Source organism: Sinocyclocheilus grahami, unplaced genomic scaffold, assembly GCF_001515645.1.
Source record: "Sinocyclocheilus grahami isolate Dianchi unplaced genomic scaffold, SAMN03320097.WGS_v1.1 scaffold1236.1, whole genome shotgun sequence".
Classification (NCBI taxonomy): domain Eukaryota; kingdom Metazoa; phylum Chordata; class Actinopteri; order Cypriniformes; family Cyprinidae; genus Sinocyclocheilus; species Sinocyclocheilus grahami.
Window position 1 is genome coordinate 68,934 of NW_015506415.1, and position 18,708 is coordinate 87,641.

Sequence of the window (18,708 nt, forward strand, 5' to 3'; positions counted from 1 at the left end):
TACTGCTAATAAATATTAATAAATCTTTATTTTTAAAGGAATAATCACATCTGTTTTCTTTTTAAATTTTAATAGTAAACCTCTGTTGTGCAGCACTTTGTTTGCCAAAAAAAGAAAAAGGGTTTAATTTTCATTTGATTAGGATAAATTAAATTAATGTTGTATGCCTTCATCTGATTACCAGAAAAATTAAGAACATTTTATAGGGCCCTATTATTGTTTTAAAAAGGACCCATACAAAAAAAAGAATAGGTTTAAAATACAGGCATGTGGTTCTTAATTTCTTTTTATTAATATACCATTTGTAAACTGATGTTTACTGTTCATTTTTTAGAAATATCAATAGCATTTGTATTAAAACTATATTCACTGAATGAAAAAAAAAAAAAAAGAGAAACAAATCGAATCAAGAGCCTGCGAATCGAAATCGAATCGGGCATCTGAATCGATACCCAGCCCTAATCATTACACTTTGCATCGTGCCTAAAACGCCCCTTAGCTGTTATAAATTCACTGTAAACCACGGCTTCTTGGGGCTTATTGCTTTATCACAATACAGTAGCAGACATTTTAACACAAACGCCATTTAGAATCTTCAGATGATTCATCCATTTTCATTTCAAATATCTGTTTTATTTGTATGCAAATGCCATACTGTAAGTACAAACAAAACTGCAATTACAGTATGATCTGGTTTTTGAAGCTTCTGTTGAGGTCTTTGTGTGTCAGAATCACTCTCAAATAATATATTCATGATGATGTCATATAAAATTATCTAGAATTGTAATAGAGTGTGTTAGTTTTCCATCTCTGAAGAGTGTCTCGCTGTCAATTTTGGCATATGGGTCATTAGGATTCGGGTCACTAGGGGTCCCTTCCACTCTGGCCCATTTGCCAATGGTGCTGCCCCAGCCCACAATACTGTTCAACAAGCAGCTGTGATCCTACAGAACACAGAGTCAGCATATATACTGTATTATATTGTGTTGAGTCATTGGTTTTAAATGCCAGACAGTGCAATAGGAAAAGAAAGTGTGTTTTGTGCCACTGGTAAGGGACATGAACTCACCTGTAAAGTAGCACCATGGAGGATGACGGACTCCCTCACACGAACTCCTGCACCGATCGTTACGCCTGTACCTATGGACACGTTTGGACCTAACTAAAAAAAAAAGAAAAGAAACACCAATATAGCATGAAATAAACTAAGTAAGGTGCAATGATTAAAAAAAGCATGCAACAATCTCTGTGCCACTAGCATCAACAGCTGGAATTGTACAAGCATGTTTCCCCCGTTGCCTCTCAAAATGGACCCTTTAACTTTAGTAATAATGACCCAAGTCCTATTATGTTCAGTTCCTCAGGGCATGTTATGATGACCTTTGACTTGGTCCACCATGGCATATCACTAGAGGATGGGTAAAATAGAAGGGAAAATGGCTCCACTTTATACTGAGTGTCTTTAACTACTAAGTAATAACATTTAAATTAATATTTTGATACAATGCACTTACTGTGCACAAAAATACCTGCAAGTAATTACTTTCTCTAGTTACATCTATAGATGAATATGAAAATATAAATAGATATAGTATATAGATATGAATTTAATTTCTAAATTATCTCTTTTTTTTACATTTTGAGAATGGTCATTTGATATTGAAAACTTAAATGTTAACATAATATAGTTGGATATAATGCAATTTAGTTTTGACCCACAGCTCTCAGCCATGTTTGATTGATCTAAATTGAAAAGTTTGGGCGCCTCTGTTCTAAAGAATGGAAATGTAATAATTACTTAACAAGTATACTGGTGACTTTTTGTTTGACTTTGACATGACCAAGACTGCACAAGTAAACTAATGCTATGTTAATATCATAAGCAAACATACTTATGCTCAAATCAAATCCTGATGGCTGATTCTGCAAATCTTCTGCTGAACATACTGTTACATGCAGAAGTGTTATATTGCAAATGATTATATTGAGAAACTCTAAGAATCAATTTAACTATAGAAGAGAAGCACTTACCACAGCAGTTGGATCAATGTTGGCTGTTGGATGTATATAAACATTTCCTAAAATAAAAAAAATAAAAATGTATTAGAAGCACTGCAAAGAGCTCTTTCCGACAAACAAAATTCACACTTCCACTAAGCATTTACCTCTGGTCTTTGGCCCTCCTTCTCTATTAGTAGCTAACCTCTCTGGATGTGTCTTGTGATACTGGTTAAGATACAAACGGCTTGCATAGATCACAGATCTGAAAGAAGAGGGGAGCATAACATTAACTATAATCATACACACACACACACACACACACTATCAAATATAGTTACAGAGAAAATGCAGCAACTCAAAAACAACTGTAATAAAACAGCATATGTCAACAACTAACCCTGCAGATTTGATCTGGCTCCAGAAGCGGCCTGTTTGGTAAACATATAATTTACCCTGGCCTGCCAGCGCTGTGAAGATGTCCTGCTCCAGACGGATCACCTCTGTCCGATGCCAGCCGTTGGACTCCTCCTCTCTACAGCACACAACCACATAGTACCAAATAAAGTCTTAATTTCACCCTCTGGTTATGTCAGGAGAGTTTTCTATGACCCAAGACAGAGGATGACATAAAATGACACTATGATGGGCAAACACATAATTAGGAAAGATAACTTGAACAAAAACAAATTAATGAAAATGAAAGGTAAATGCTGAAGATGCAGGGGGTTAAAAACAACATGAAATGGCATTTGTAATGTATTTAACTTTCAAAACGTATTGTATTTATTAGTAAATCAGAATGCTCAGTAAAATGCAATGGTCAGGTTCTGTAATTAAAAAATCCATTCATATTCCCCATAGGGGAAAAATCTTTGTTCAAACCATCAATGCCCATTATTTCAACTTATATTTTAGATAGTCATGTTTAACGGGAATTCCTACATTACCCATGATTCTTTAGAAATCACCACCAATCAGAGAATCAACATAAGCAAAGGGATTGTAGTTCCCTCATTAAAGCTGTTAAGGACACAGACTTGTCTTTTTGAAAGATTTTCATATACTTTTTTGCTTCAAATCAAAGTTTGTGATGTTGTGATTCACCTCATTGCTGGTTGGTTTGGGTTCATGGCTTATAATTCTTTAAGAAATACTTTTTAAAAATCCTATAGGAAAAATAATGGGGGAAACAAACCTTTTGGAAGCAAGACTGCCAAAACATTGTGCACAGGCACTGTTGCACTCTATAGGAAACCATTGGGAATTCCTACATTACCCATGATTCTTTAGAAATCACCACCAATCAGAGAATCAACATAAGCAAAGGGATTGTAGTTCCCTCATTAAAGCTGTTAAGGACACAGACTTGTCTTTTTGAAAGATTTTCATATACTTTTTTGCTTCAAATCAAAGTTTGTGATGTTGCGATTCACCTCATTGCTGGTTGGTTTGGGTTCATGGCTTATAATTCTTTAAGAAATACTTTTTAAAAATCCTATAGGAAAAATAATGGGGGAAACAAACCTTTTGGAAGCAAGACTGCCAAAACATTGTGCACAGGCACTGTTGCACTCTATAGGAAACCATGTAGGTTGGGACACTTTGGTTAGTGATTGATTGAGGCTAAAATATTATTAGTTATAAATCATTAGATTTTGATAATAGAAAAACACACACTGAAGAGTTCTAATTTATGCATAATAAGATTAGGAACACTTATTAGGAAAGTAAATATTAATTCTGAATTTATGTTGTCTTTAATGTCTTTAACTGTAAGATGTTAATGAAACAGAATAGCTGTGAGTTATAGCCATATTATCAGGCAGAGGTGAGGATTATATTAAAGGGTTAATTCACCCAAAAATTTAAATTCTGTCATTAATTCCTCACCCTCATGTCATTTCAAACCCGTAAGACCTCCATTCATCTTCGGAAAACAAATTAAGATATTTTTGATGGAATATGACAGCTCTCTGACCCTCCCATAGACAGCAATGTAATTACCACGATCAAGGTGCAGAAACGTAGCAAGGAGATCTGTAAAATAATCCATGTGGCATCAGGGGTTCAACCGTAATATTACGAAGCTACGAGAATACTTTTTGTGCACAAAAGAAAAAGAAATAAAGATTAATGAATAATTCACTGAACGCAAACAGCGTATGTTGTTCTGTATCAGCCGCACCACACGGATACGTTGTTTTTGTTCAAATCAAAGCACAAACAACATAGAAATCGTATCCATGTGGTGCGGCTGACACAGAACAACATACGCTGTTTGCACTCAGTGGATACTCTCCAAAATGGCGCTAGGGTGCGGGAGGAGACGAGTTGTTGAATACAGTTGTTTTTTACGGTACCCCTGTCACATGGATTATTTTACCGATCTCCTTGCTACGTTTCTTCGTATCCATGTGGTGCGGCTGACACAGAACAACATACGCTGTTTGCATTCAGTGGATACTCTCCAAAATGGCGCTAGGGTGCGGGAGGAGACGAGTTGTTGAATACAGTTGTTTTTTACGGTTGAACCCCTGTCACATGGATTATTTTACCGATCTCCTTGCTACGTTTCTGGACGTTGATCGTTGTAGTACCCTTGCTGTCTATGGGAGGGTCAGAGAGCTGTTATAGTCCATCAAAAATATCTTAATTTGTGTTCCGAAGATGAACGGAGGTCTTACGGGTTTGGAACGACATGAGGGTGAGTAATTAATGACAGAATTTTCATTTTTGGGTGAACTATCACTTTAACTTCTGAGTGGATTTCAAAGATGAAACCTGAAAAACAATTCATAGTAGTATCACAACATGTGTGCCGTGTTGTTATCGTCACACCACAACATGCTAACATGAATCTAGCTGACAGATCACACAAGCAGGCAAGCTCACTACAAGATCTACATCACACTTGCTCCTTCTCGTTCTACATCCAAGCCAAACCAAACCAAACCTTCAGTCCACATTCAAACTCACCCCTCATCGTAATATCTGATGATGGAACAGGAAACAGAATGATAGCAGGCAGGAAGGAGTTAGAGGGGAAAAGACAAATGAAGAGAACCAAGGAAAAGGAACAGATTAAGTATGCATGCTCTTCAACTCAAGAACCATGTCCTGTTGGTTCTTCTGGAAAACTGCTCCGATGTGCTGGAATATCTCTGGAGTGAACAGGTATATTCCACAGTTGATTATGTCACTCACAAATGTGCTGGGCTTCTCGACATAATGCAAGACCTGGAGGATATGATAAGACAATTATGAATTTACTTGTTAGTGCTTCAAGTTTTTAAAATAAGAAGGAACAAATCCTGATTACCTCATCAGCTTGTTCATTCTCAACAATGCAGCCGTAGTTCAGAGACTGTTTTCTGTTGGCCTGAAACAATCCGATTTGATTTTCAAGCACCACAACATCATAACAAAACTCAAATTAAAAACAAGCTAGTCATCAATTGAGAATCCTGTTTTATAAGTAGCCTGGCTTGTGTCTTTCATTATAATACATCTATGGTTTGATACATAAACACAAACTCCTAACCGTGGTACCGAGGATGACAAAACTGTAAGCGTCTCCGTGCTCCTTCTGGAAGTCTGTCATCTCTGGCAGAGGAAACTCTGAGCACACATCAGCATTCATGACAAAAAATGCCTCTGGACCACCGGACAGGATCTGATCTCTGAAATGGTAGATTCCTCCTCCGGTGCCCAGAGCAGCGTACTCCTGAAGGTATCTGAGGGAGATTTCAGACAATCCATGTAAACAAAAGCCGTGATTGAAGGAACTTTTCCGATTTTAAAAACAATAAATACAAATGTTATATAATATAAATATTATAAAGTAACTTACCTTATTGAGATTTTGAAATCTTGTTGGGCGCATGACAAAAATCTGTTTAGTTCTTCATTGGGCTGATAAAAGCCAATAAGTAAGATCTCCTTCATATTCGGAAGCTAAAGAAAAAAAGAAATCATAAAAATTATTAAACAAGTGAAGAACTTTTCCCTGTAGGGAAATTAACACAATATCTATCGATCTCTATATGAACTGAAAATATGTACCTTAGAACAGGCCTCAATGTGACGCTGCCACTGGAGACAGAGGTTTGGGCACCTCAAAAGACAGCGGGTGAAACCGGGTGCCTGTATGAACAGCAGAAATACAGAATCAGACTTTGCAGGAATACATTTCATGTCTACTGATCATAATTTTATTTTCCTAACAATTTTCTTCACAAAAGTAAATCACAGAAGTTAAGCATGCCGTGCAAGTTTTTTTAATAATTACAATTTTGCTTCTCATGTCCTTTAAAGGTACATTTTATATCAACACAGGTTGGAGTTTTGCATAACATTACCAAAATTATAACATTTGCATAAAAGTGCCAAAATGATATTTTAAGGCATATTTATGATTTTTTTTAAAGTCCTGTCCTTAGTGACAATGCTGAGACTATCACAAAATATCATTCTTAAAATTCTTTTAAAGCAATCACTGTACAGACAAAATAGCGATGGTGTGTCAATCTGCACCACTGTTACGAGTCTAAGGAATATTTACTCACCTTTTTGAGGACCTTGGATAAGAATAACAGCCTTCAGCATGATTGCTTTCTTCTTATATATGCATATACAGTGGGTACGGAAAGTATTCAGACCCCCTTAAAAAAGCTCTATAAATACTGCTGAGGTTGAAGTAAACAGATGGTCGAGCAGGAAGTACTCAAGCTCATTCAGTGAATCGATGCATGAATGTCATTCCATTTTTGGATTCAACGTGCAAAAAAAAAAAAAAAAGGGTTTGTTTATGAATCCAATTCCAAGGTAATCAACATGACAGCATCATAAAATCTTAAGAGCTCACAGCGGCAGGTCCGGAAGTACCAGGAGGATTTTTTTTAATCTAATCACTGTCCTGTTTACTTGAGGGCAAAGAAACCGTCAGCTAAATCTTAATTATATGGTTTGCTTTTTAAATTATTATTATGATTATTATTATTATTTAATTATATAATAAAGTTTTATTGCTTGTTATCAGTGTTGGGGAAAGTTACTTTTAAAAGTAATGCATTACAATATTGCGTTACTCCATAAAAAAGTAACTAATTACGTTACTTAGTTACTTTTTATGGAAAGTAATGCGTTACGTTACTTTTGCGTTACTTTTAAAATCTGGACAGGGCTTGCTTGTTTGTTTTTAAAATAAAAAAGTTCTATTTTTGGCAAATATAAAAGCCTTTTCACACCTGAAAAGGCTTTTCATTTCACTTATTCAAGTGAAATGAATAAGCCTCAGGCTGAAGGGAAAGTAAATTTACGTCTGTACAGTAGAATACAGAAGAAGAAATTTCAACACACTTCAGCAATAAAAAAAGACACAAATGTTTGTCTAGAGTAATTTTTGCTTATTAGTATGGTTGAACTGGATCATCGAAGGTCAGAAGCGACGACATTGCTTTATAGAATGGGATTAAATACATAAAGGATATTTGTGTTGTTTAACATTTAACTATTGCAGGTTTGCGTCATATTCTGAGTTGCATTATTTTTATTCATTTTGAGGAACTGAATTTTTTTTTGTGAGTGAGATGAATTAATGCATATTCATATTTATTTTAGATCTACAGTAACATCTGATTTCTCTCAACATGGGGACAGGAGAGCTGTCAATCAATAAATTGGGGAAAAAAGTAACTTGCGTTACTTATTTGAAAAACTTATATTTGCTTGTAAATTAAAAAGTAATGCGTTACTTTACTAGTTACTTGAAAAAAGTAATCTGATTATGTAACTCACATTACTTGTAATGCGTTACCCCCAACACTGCTTGTTATTGTTATACCTCTATGGTTGTTGATTTTATTTTATTTTTTACATTATTGCACATGATACATAATATCAGTTATCCGCCAGCCAAAACCTCATTTAATTCAAATACTTACATTGCAATGTGCAGTTCCTGTAACTTTTAATTTCAAAAACACGTGGGGAAAATAACTAGTGTCACACTGTCACCAGGTATCAGAAGCATTATGCTGAATGATATGTAAATAAATGTTCAATATTGATGCCAGTGAACTGACAAAAGGGGGCTTCACTTGTACATCATAAGAGCATTCAGAGCATCAGAGGTGTGAATAGAGGCTGTTTCTGACTCCTGCAGGACTCTGATAAGCAGGTCCTGTGTGGGGCATTTCAGACTCTTTGCCTTCATGCCAATGCAGAATTATGAGAACGTTATAATCATACATTTTCATAATCTCTACAACCCAGGGCATGCTGAACAATTTTCTTTGTCATTTTTTTCCTCCTTCCTCCCTCCATAAAGACAACAATATCTAATCTAATGTATAAGATTTTATTTCTTAATCTAATATCTCAGTCTGATCTATTTCATTTTTTATTGGCATGCATAATTTATTTAGAGTTATGTAAGGATTACAAAAAAGTGAAATTGCATTTACTAAAGATAAATGATACATTTTTAAACATATTAAAGGACCATTTACAATTCAGTTAAAATAAACCTAAGAAAGATGACCAGTCGCAGATCAGTAAGCACATTTACAATTACAATGATGTCTTTGCTGTCTGCAACGTTTGAATGGAGAAAAGTCTGAGAATGTAAATTAATGTGCGATTTGCAAATGCAAATTTGAGTCGTATATTTATTAAAAATAATTGTTTAAAATGTATAAAAACAAAAGATAAAGAGCACACCGATAAAACTATCTACACAACAAACTCTGTTTGTGCGTGTTTAAACAATGTTAAATAATATTGTAGCAAGATCATGAGCTGTGCTGTAGCGCCGTCTATTGGTAGAGAGGTTTTACTACAAGATCATTAACTAATAATGACCACAACAAAGATCTAACATTCATCAGACCCTGTACTTGTTGAATACAAAGAGTTATGAATAGGAAAACATGTGCATGTGAAGATAATACATATATCTATGTTCAGGTCACCAAAAAAGAAGGAACAGTTCATAGCATTTCAAATAAACTAAACAGTGGTCACACAATACGGTATTTTGGCAAGATGACTAGACCAGTTCGGGAAATAGATACTGAGCGCAGTCCAGTGAGAACAGAACCCTGGAAACTAGAGATGCGCAGCTCCTCCTAGATGTGTCGCCTGGTTGCAGCCAATCAGAGCGCTCCAGTGCGCACCTCTCGCTCTTCACTGCATCACATGCGGAGTTCTTTACTGAGAGCAGAACAAGTTCATGCAGTCCCGTTGCTGAGGTCACAGCAAACGTGGTAAGCGAAACATTACTCCATTCATTTACAATCATTATAATTATGTTGATGTCACACTGGCAAAACATTCGAGAACAGATCACTTTTGTTGTTTTAGAAACTTATTTAAAGTGAAAATAAAGTGTAACTACTGTATTATATAAATGTAGTTATATAAAATAACTGTACTGAGTTGGAATGCACTGCATACTTGGTTATGCTATATTATTTTGTATATGTGTGAATAGAGAGAAAGCAATAAATGTATAACATAAGCATTACATTAATTTAATTATTCAAGATCTTTAATTACGTGGCTTGGTTTCAGGGATATCACAATGTCAAAGTCAGATCCCCCTCCAAGTTATGAAGAGTCAAGAGAGCAGCAGCACGGAAACTATCCATACCCTCCCTACGGATATCCTGCCCAGCCAGGGGTGTACACGGGCCCGGGACAGCCTGGCATACACCCCCAGGCAGGGCTTTGGCAGGGCCCTGGATACTGCCCTTCAGCAATGCCATCTATGATGCCGTCCTTTATAACACCAGGGATATTTTCCTCCAACCTAAGTAAGAATCCAGTTCTCATGTCAATCATAAAGCATAATATATTACTTCTTTACTGTATTTATTTATGTGTTTTGTAAAAATCAAGTTTCATTACAGCAAACTGTTGCACAGAGCAGCCTACATTTGTGCTATTTAGTTCATATTCTATTTTCTCTCTCTCTCTCTCTTAAGATGTATTTGTCTGCTTTATGAAGTGTGCATTGTTGGGAAGTAACTAGTAACTAGTTACATAATGTAATTACAAAATATATGTAACTGTAATCTGTTACGGTTACTGATAAAAAAAATGTGTAATTAAATTACAGTTACTTATGAAAATGTTAATGATTACAAAGGGGGTTACATCTGAATATTTTCAAACACACACACACATCTTTTTTGCTATCTCATTGCATAGACTTCCATTGATTTTACATCAGGTTAATGATATTTTCTATCAGCTAACCCAACCCATACCCCTCACAGAAGCATGTGCAAAACGCTAGATTTAAATAAAATAAATACAAGTACAACTCACAAGTATAGTTGGATCGATTTGACATGCATTCCAAGATGGCGCTGGTGTATGGCCTGCCTGTTGTAGCCGTTTGTTTGCTTTAATGTGTTTTATGTTAGCCATTTTACAAAATGTTTCATCACTTTTAACATACGATCGTCAAACACTGCTTGGCATTAAAGACATCACTAAGGAGCTACGATTTAATTGGTTTAATGAGGTATTTTACCTCAGAACGATCTCAAAGTTAAAAGTCTGATTTTATGGTAGCTGTGCTTTAAAATTTAATTAATTAATTCAAGTGGATTATTGATTGAGGATTTTGAAATTCTGATAGTAATCAGTGTTGAGTACTACTGTAAAGTTAACCCTGCCTGGTTTAAATGTTTGAAAATGCTTAACAGTTGAAAACACTCATTAGAAATTTAGAAACGTAATCAAATGTAATCAGTTACATTAATAAAGTAATTTAAATAATTACACTACTTAGTACATTTAATTACATTTAAATAGGGTAGCTTGTAATCTGTAAACTATTACATTTCCAAAGTAACTTTCCCAACACTGGAGCTATGTTTTATTCAGAATTCATGCACTCTTGTTAGGTGGTTGAGTATCTGGCATACGTCTGGTACTGTACAGTTTTAAATGCGACCTAGTTGTCCAAGTACTTTTTGGTGGCCTCTGTGTGTGACTTTTATGATCAAATATGTATTCAAATGTGCATTTTTGTGTATTCATTGTTTTGTTGTAGCAGATGCAGAGGGCATTTCAGCAACTGGCGTATGGGACAGCATGAGTGTTCGACATGCCTTCATTAGAAAGGTATTGAGACTATTTATTTTGAAATAAAACTAGTACTACAGATTTATAAACATAAAAATGTAGCAATAAAATGGGCAACAGCTTCATGTAAAGAAATTGGCTTGTGGTTGTTTTTGTTCCAGGTTTACCTTATTTTAGCCGTCCAGCTGTTTATCACTACTTCAATCATTGCGGTGTTTACCTTTGTGTGAGTACAACAAATCCACAAAACAGCTGAACTTTTATGAACTGAATGTAATACACTATACATACTAATGTAATGAAATGGGTGTGTTTACATAAATCCCTCATCTTACAGTGAGCCTGTGCGTCTTTTTGTGATCCAAAATCCTGCCATTTATTGGGCATCATTGTGAGTTTTATTTTACCGTCATGTCTGACAAGTCTAAATGAATGACAAAAACAAATATCATTTATGCTACACTACTGTTCAAAAGTTTGGGGCTGGTAAGATTTTTTAATATAAGCAGAAATCAATATTCATTGATGAACAGAAAGTTCAAAAGAACAGCATTTATTTGAAATAGAAATCTTTTGTAACATTTTAAATGTCTTTACCGTCACTTTTGATAAATGTAATGGTTCCCTGTTGAATAAAAGCATTTCTCAAAAAAAAAAAAAAAAACCGTACTGACCCCAAACTTTTGAATATGTATATTATATTGAAGTAACAGTGACTTTTTTTTCTTTTTTTCCTCACAGCCCGGTGTATCTTGTTACTTACCTTATGCTGGTTTGCTGTGAGGGGCCGAGGTGAGTTTAGTCAGTTTTTCACTCTTTACATTATAAGCACCAGAATATCTATTTAATAATGGAAATCCTGACTTGGTTTTTAGGAGACGTCATCCATGGAATTTAATACTCCTGTTCATTTTTGTAAGTGATGATTGCATTTAACTATGCTTTCATAGGCATTCACGTTGAATTATTCATTATAACTGACCAAACATGTTTTTTGTCCTCCATAGACCCTTACGTTATCTTACATGACAGGAACAATATCAAGGTAAGACTAGAGTTTCCTCAGTTTCACACACTGCATGTGGTTGGTTTTAAACGTCAGATAAGCTCTTGTTTTTTTGGCATTATTTACAGTTATTTTGACACCAAAGCAGTGTTCCTAGCCCTGGGGATCACAGCAATAGTGTGTATAATCGTCACAATCTTCTGTTTTCAAACCAAGGTAAGACCTGCTGTGGCAGCACCCAAGCTCTGATCGACTGGTCGGTGGTGAATGCCACTTTGTTCCCCGTGTAAAATAACCCCATTGTATTTGATTACAATGATCGTCTGTCTCTTTTTAAACATTCATGGCTTACTGATAGATGTCTCATGCTTAGTTGAGACAAAACTGTTTTTTGTGCGCTCTGCTTTTTACTGGATCAATTTTTGCTTTTGTGTAATATTTTCTCCCCATTTTACTTGTGAAATCTACTTTTTTACATTCATTACATTCTACAGTTTGCGACTACTGAGTTTTTTTGCTTTGTTTTGTGCATTTGAACAGGTTGACTTCACCTCCTGTACAGGTCTGCTCTGTGCTCTTTGTGTGGTTCTTCTGGTGATTGGCATTATCACATCCATTGTACTCTCATTTCAATATGTAAGTGAGGCCATTATGTCATTATTTCAGTCATTGCAAATGATTTGAAAGTTTAAAGCAGTGGTTCTCAAGGGGCCTTAGCAAACTTATAAAGGATGTTCTTATATTAACCCTTTCATGCATGGTGTCCACATTTGTGGACAGTTAATTTAACTCCATTTAGGGTTCATTTATCATGGTAATTTTCTCCAAACCACTTGAGGGCAGTGTCAGTAGATTGACAGCAATTGTGTAACAGTGGCTACTATCTTGCATTCCAAATATGTGGACGTCATGCAACAGTGGAGTCAGATTGCATAAAGTCTGATTTCTGTAACCTGCTAGTATATCTATTCTATTTTTTCCAAAGATGTTATGAATTGTTTTATTTTGTAATAAAACAGAAATTTAACAAATAGATCAACATAACCATTTAAAATTACATATTACAGCATTAAAGGAGTAGTTCACTTTCAGAATGAAAATTCTGTCACCATTTACTCACCCCCCACTTATTCCAAACCTGAATGAGTTTCTTTCTTCTGTTGAACACAAAAGAAGATATTTTGAAAAATGTTGGGATCTGAACAGTTGATGAGCACCTTTGACTTCCATAGTAGGACAAAAAAAAAAATACTATGGAAGTCAATGATGCTCATCAACTGTTCAGATCCCAACATTTTTTCAAAATATCTTCCTTTTGTGTTCAACAGAAGAAAGAAACTCATATAGGTTTGGAATAAGTGGGGGGTGAGTAAATGGTGACAGAATTTTCATTCTGAAAGTGAACTACTCCTTTAAATGGCAACTTTACACATACATAAAATCAAAAACAAATTTTAACTAAAACTATGTTATGTTACATTTTAGATGTTAGTATACTATAACTGAGATGATTCAACATGAAGATAAGGATGAAAATATAATAAGTTGTTACAATCAGCAGTGAATGTTTTCCATGATTTGCCCATATTGCTAATAGGTTTCCGCATATATGTAACTACTGTTATGGTTCCTATAATATGTGTTTTATTGTTATTATATTGTGATATTATTGTTTTTAATAACTGAGCTGATATAAATAGCATAACATGCCTTAAAAAAAACACAATATTCCATATTGTCAGCTGTGGCTTTATGTCCCATTTATGCCTTTGTTGCATGGTGTCCACATAAGTGGACAGTTAAATAATTTTTAAATAAAACAGATTTTTGTAAAAATGAAAATGGATTTCAATTGTAGCATCATATTAAAGTAATAAAAAGAATCATACAAAAATCTAGATAATGTTTTCCCTAATTCATGCATGAAAGGGTTAATATAAAGAAAATACAGTTTCTAAATTGATTCATGTAATATATTGACACTCCCAGCTAATAGAAATGTCTGAAAACAAGCAGCTTTATCATGATTAAAGCAGAATATACTGGAAGAAATATTATAATTGATATTATATGAGTGTTGGACAATGGGGTGTGGTGAATCTCGGTGAGCGTGATTTCACCAAGTACAACATGTTCCTGGATTAACATCCTTGTTGATCCTGGAACAACATTCCAATTAACCAATCAGAATTGAGGGATAACTTTTCAGGAAATATCTGTTTTAGGCTTACGATCAGGGTTAGGTGCTTCTACACCCTTGTTAATCAGCTATCATTTCACACTGATTTTAGGAATAAATTATGGGTAGGGTTAGGTTTAGAGGTAGGTATTGGGTTTAGTCTATATTTTTGGACAGTAATGTTGATCCAGGATGAACAAAAGATGTCAATCCAGGAACATGTCTTACTTGGCAAAATCACGGCGACCGGTGAACCTCTGGTTTAAAAGAATTCTTTGTTATTTGCAGTGCCTACATTTTTGGCACGCTGTGGATTACCACAGAAAATATTTTTGACTTGTCCCTTAGTTTGTTAAAAACAACAAAAACACATTGCAGTAACGCATTTACAATGGAAGCAAGTGGGCAGTATAAATAAACAGTCGCAAAAGTTTATCCATGACATTTAAAGTGACAGTTCCCCCCGAAATGAATCATTACACTCTTGCCATTCAACGACAACGAGTCAAAATAATCAAATAGCATCAAATCTTTAAACTAGTCTATACGCCCCACGTCTTCTGAAAACATACAATAGCACTGTGTGGGGAACAGACTGAAACTTATTAAATATCAGAATATGGGTGGGGGAGGATGATTAAAGTATAATTTGTGTGCAAATTGTTCTTTTAAGGCAGTGGTTCTCAACCGGGGGCCCTCAGCAAGGCCTCAAGAGGACCTAAAATTGTTCAAAATAAGACTACGGTGAATACTGTTGAGGACAGTGGAGTCAAAAACAGTCTGACAGCTGCATATTTGACAAACATTACAAATATTATCATGAAATTGATGTGGCAGAATTGCATACCAACCTTGTCTTTGGAAAGTAAGGCCTATATCCTGTCTTATGAGTGATTGACCGGTAATATACCTGTTATGTGACATATCATCAATGTCTCAGGTGCCGTGGCTGCATATGCTGTATGGTGCTTGTGGAGCAATAGTCTTTACCTTGGTGAGTTAATAAAACATTTAATGTTGTTTAAGTTATTCACCATAATTGTTGAAAATGAATCCCAACCCAGGTGAAGAAAAAAAAAACGAAGAAAAAAAAAAGTACTTCTTATGGGGAAAAAGACATACTTTAAAAGAATATATGTAAGTGTGAACTGAATGTAATGTTTTATACACGTTATTCACAATAAATAACATAACTATTAAATGCAATTAGCTTAACTTTAGAGTGTTTTTTGACCCACTAGGGGTGAGTAGGACTGAAGTACATCTTCAAATGAAAATTCATAATTACATAATCATAATCATGCACTTATAGTAACTAATATTTATTTTAAATGGCATTTCTTTTGAAAATTGTCTCCTGTATGTACACATAATTGTAAATACAAATGTATGATTTGCAATTTAGTACATTTAAAATATATTAACTTTATAAGTAATATGAAATTACACTACAGTTAAACTTATGGTCAAGTAATTTACATGTGCTTTAGTATTTTAGTCAACACTTTAAATTGAGTATACTTCAAGCATGATTAAAACAATCATTTAAAATGTACTTTAAAACTTTTAACATTATTACAAAGTGCACTTTTGAAGTGTAATTAAGTTTAAGGAACACAGTCGTGAAAGTGTACTTTCCTAAAGTGCACCTTGGTGGCCTTTTATTTCATTAATATTATATTATCTGCAAGTAGTTAAATATATAATAAATATATATATATATATATACTTCAAAGGCTTAAAGTACACATTCAATACAATTAAGAACAGTTTTTCACAAGGGAATACTTAATGATTGCTTTTCTTTGTCTAGTTTTTGGCTTACCACACTCAGTTGCTCATTGGAAACCGAGCGAACACCATCAGCCCTGAGGAATATGTCTTCGGAGCTCTTTCCCTCTATGTTGATATCGTCCAGATCTTTATCTTCCTCCTGCACATCACAGGAAGCTCTTCAGAGTAAACCCCAATCTTTCTTTGAGCTTATCTTGACTTTTTCAATCACATGCATCTCAAATATTACCTTCAACACTACTGTTATAAAAATTATTTTGTGTTATTTTCTGTGTTGTTCTACATTGGTTGCTCGCACTTTTACCAAATTGATTGTCACTTTATTTACAATAAGCACTTTAGTTTTGTAACGTTCCACCGGTTTATTTGCATTTTGAAGAGTCTACTGTAAAAGCATGAGGGTGTACTAAAACAGCTACACTGTGATTCGATGATATCAATATTTAGCCTATAACCTAAAGGGAAATAAAATGAAGAGAAACAGTTAACAAATTCATGAGGATTATTGGCCATAATACAGGAAATGTGTCTGTTTGAAGGGTGGCGCACTAGGTTAAGGTTACTTAACTGTAATTAAGACTGTGGACCATATTAAGGGGATAGTTCACCCAAAAATTTAAATTCTGTCATCATTTAGTAACACTCATGTCATTCCAAACCTATTTGACTGACTTTCTTCAGTGCAACACAAAAGATGTTATTTTGAGCAGGGTTATTATCATTAACTAAAACTATTAAACGTTTTTGTTAATTGAGCTAAAGTAAGTTTAAGCAATAAACTGGAAACTAACTAGAAATATTGAAATAAAAACTAAAACTGAAATAAAACAAATTAACCAAAATAGGATTATTTTTAAGAAAATATACATATAATAAAAATGACAAAAGAAATAAAATGAAACTAAAATTAGAATGAAAACTGAAAATATTAAAACAAATAATTCAAAATATTAATAAACTGTAATAGCATATAAATTATACTAAAATAAGACTGACTTTGAGAAAAATCTGTGGGGGGTTTTGTCCATACAATGTAAGACAATGGTCACCAACATTCGTAAAAATTTCTTCTATGTTCCACAGAATAAAATCATACAGGTTTGCAAGAATATGAGGGTGAATAAATTATGACAGAATTTTTTTGGGGGGGTAAACTGTACCAAAAAAACTACACTGGCATTACACAACAGAAAGTAAAGTAATATTGCCCTTCAATGTTTGGGGAATCACCTAAGAAGCAGTGTTAATTTTGACAGCAAATTTTGATTTAGTTTTAGTCATAGTCTTTTGACTAAAATGCCATTTAGTTTTAGTCATCTGAATTGTTTTTAGTTTTAATCGACTAAATATAAGATTTTAGTCGACCAAATCTACAGTAAATGTAGTCGGCTAAAATCTAATGGGGTTAGTTACAGTGTAATGCATTTATTAAGCATTTCTCTAAAATGTCCAAACTCATATTGGTTTGATATTAAGGTTTTATCATGATTTAACTGCTGTGACACACAACATGCCTTTATGTTAAAATTAAATAAAACCACTTCTCACAAACAAGAACAAGAACATGGTCTACTTTTTTATGAAATGCCAATGGTTATAAAGGCTAATTATGCATTCTTTATAGCAACTTGTTTACCATATTCTTCCAAGCAGACATATTTATTTCTATAAATACATTTATATTAATCTTTAAGGCTACTAAAGTTTTTCAGTCAAGAGCAGTGCACGATTTTCTGTCTTTCTTTTGATGCTTGATTAACATCAATTTATGCTAAGAAGTGCTTATGATTTGAAATATTCATTGATGAGCAAATAATTGCTCAGTCAAAAATATGTGGAAATCATTAACAATCATTCAGAACTTTCAAAAGAAAAATACTCCCAAAAGTATCATTTAGTTAATTTATTGTGCATGTATTGTTTAAATTATTTGTTAGAATTCTCAAAAACTTGGGTGTCAAGGAACATCATCAGTAGAAAAAACCTACATGTACAGTATGATTTTAATAATGTCACAATATCACCTGTATTATTTAACAGTTAACAATGATTCCCTTCGAAGTAAATTAGTTTTATCTAACATCATGTTGTGTCTGGTAATAAGTATAAAAGTGGCTTAATTTGTGTCGGTTAATCATCATGGCACTTCTGCATCCTGGCACATCCAGATCCCTGATGGCTGGCTGGTGGTTCTACTGCTTCAGGCGGGATGAGAGACAAGAAGCCCACTGGCTCCTTTAATCTTTACGGGGTCAGGCGTTTGGGGTCACGGGGGAACATGGAGGTCTGACGTACATTATGTAGGCCGAGATAAAGCATGGTCACTCTCTCCAGACCTAAGAGATGGCAGACATTTAACATCATGCACTAGTACATAAAAGTATATAGCCTAGTATAAAAAAAAGTATGCTGAATAAAAGTATTGCTTTCTTTCAATAAAATCTTAAATGACCCCAAACATTTGAACAGCAATTAGTCTGTAGAATTAGACCGTTTCTAAACTACAAGATTGTAAAAAACGTTTGTTACCTATGCCACCGCCGGCATGAGGAGGAGCTCCATAGCGGAACGAGTCGATGTAAGCCTTGATCTTCTCCAAGTCTGTAACACAGAGAACAAAATGTATCATCTA

The 18,708-nt window shown here is 34.4% G+C and overlaps 1 protein-coding gene, 1 long non-coding RNA gene and 1 pseudogene across 2 annotated transcripts; 2 read left to right on the forward strand and 1 right to left on the reverse strand.

Moving 5' to 3' along the window:
• Nucleotides 1-678: 678 nt before the first annotated feature.
• LOC107568345 (mannose-1-phosphate guanyltransferase alpha-A-like) lies at nucleotides 679-6,606 on the reverse strand (annotated as a pseudogene).
• LOC107568348 (uncharacterized) lies at nucleotides 5,457-18,039 on the forward strand. Its single transcript, XR_001606746.1, has 3 exons — nucleotides 5,457-5,467; nucleotides 9,224-9,228; nucleotides 17,975-18,039. It is a non-coding gene; the product is annotated as an uncharacterized lncRNA (long non-coding RNA).
• Nucleotides 9,202-16,675, forward strand: LOC107568346 (protein lifeguard 3). The gene is made up of 12 exons (XM_016254304.1): nucleotides 9,202-9,266; nucleotides 9,574-9,815; nucleotides 11,066-11,136; nucleotides 11,259-11,323; nucleotides 11,435-11,488; nucleotides 11,839-11,889; nucleotides 11,973-12,012; nucleotides 12,105-12,142; nucleotides 12,232-12,319; nucleotides 12,644-12,739; nucleotides 15,223-15,276; nucleotides 16,096-16,675. The coding sequence occupies exons 2-12, from the start codon at nucleotides 9,584-9,586 to the stop codon at nucleotides 16,243-16,245; spliced, it is 939 nt and encodes a 312-aa protein (XP_016109790.1). The 5' UTR covers nucleotides 9,202-9,266; nucleotides 9,574-9,583; the 3' UTR covers nucleotides 16,246-16,675.
• Nucleotides 18,040-18,708: the final 669 nt, after the last annotated feature.

Excerpts from the sequence above, each read along its gene's own strand:
- LOC107568346 (XM_016254304.1), top strand. The coding sequence starts at position 9,584 with ATGTCAAAGTCAGATCCCCCTCCAAGTTATGAAGAGTCAAGAGAGCAG. Across the intron at positions 11,489-11,838 it reads GCCATTTATTGGGCATCATT|CCCGGTGTATCTTGTTACTT; the intron begins GTGAGTTTTATT and ends TTTTCCTCACAG. Across the intron at positions 12,013-12,104 it reads TAATACTCCTGTTCATTTTT|ACCCTTACGTTATCTTACAT; the intron begins GTAAGTGATGAT and ends TGTCCTCCATAG.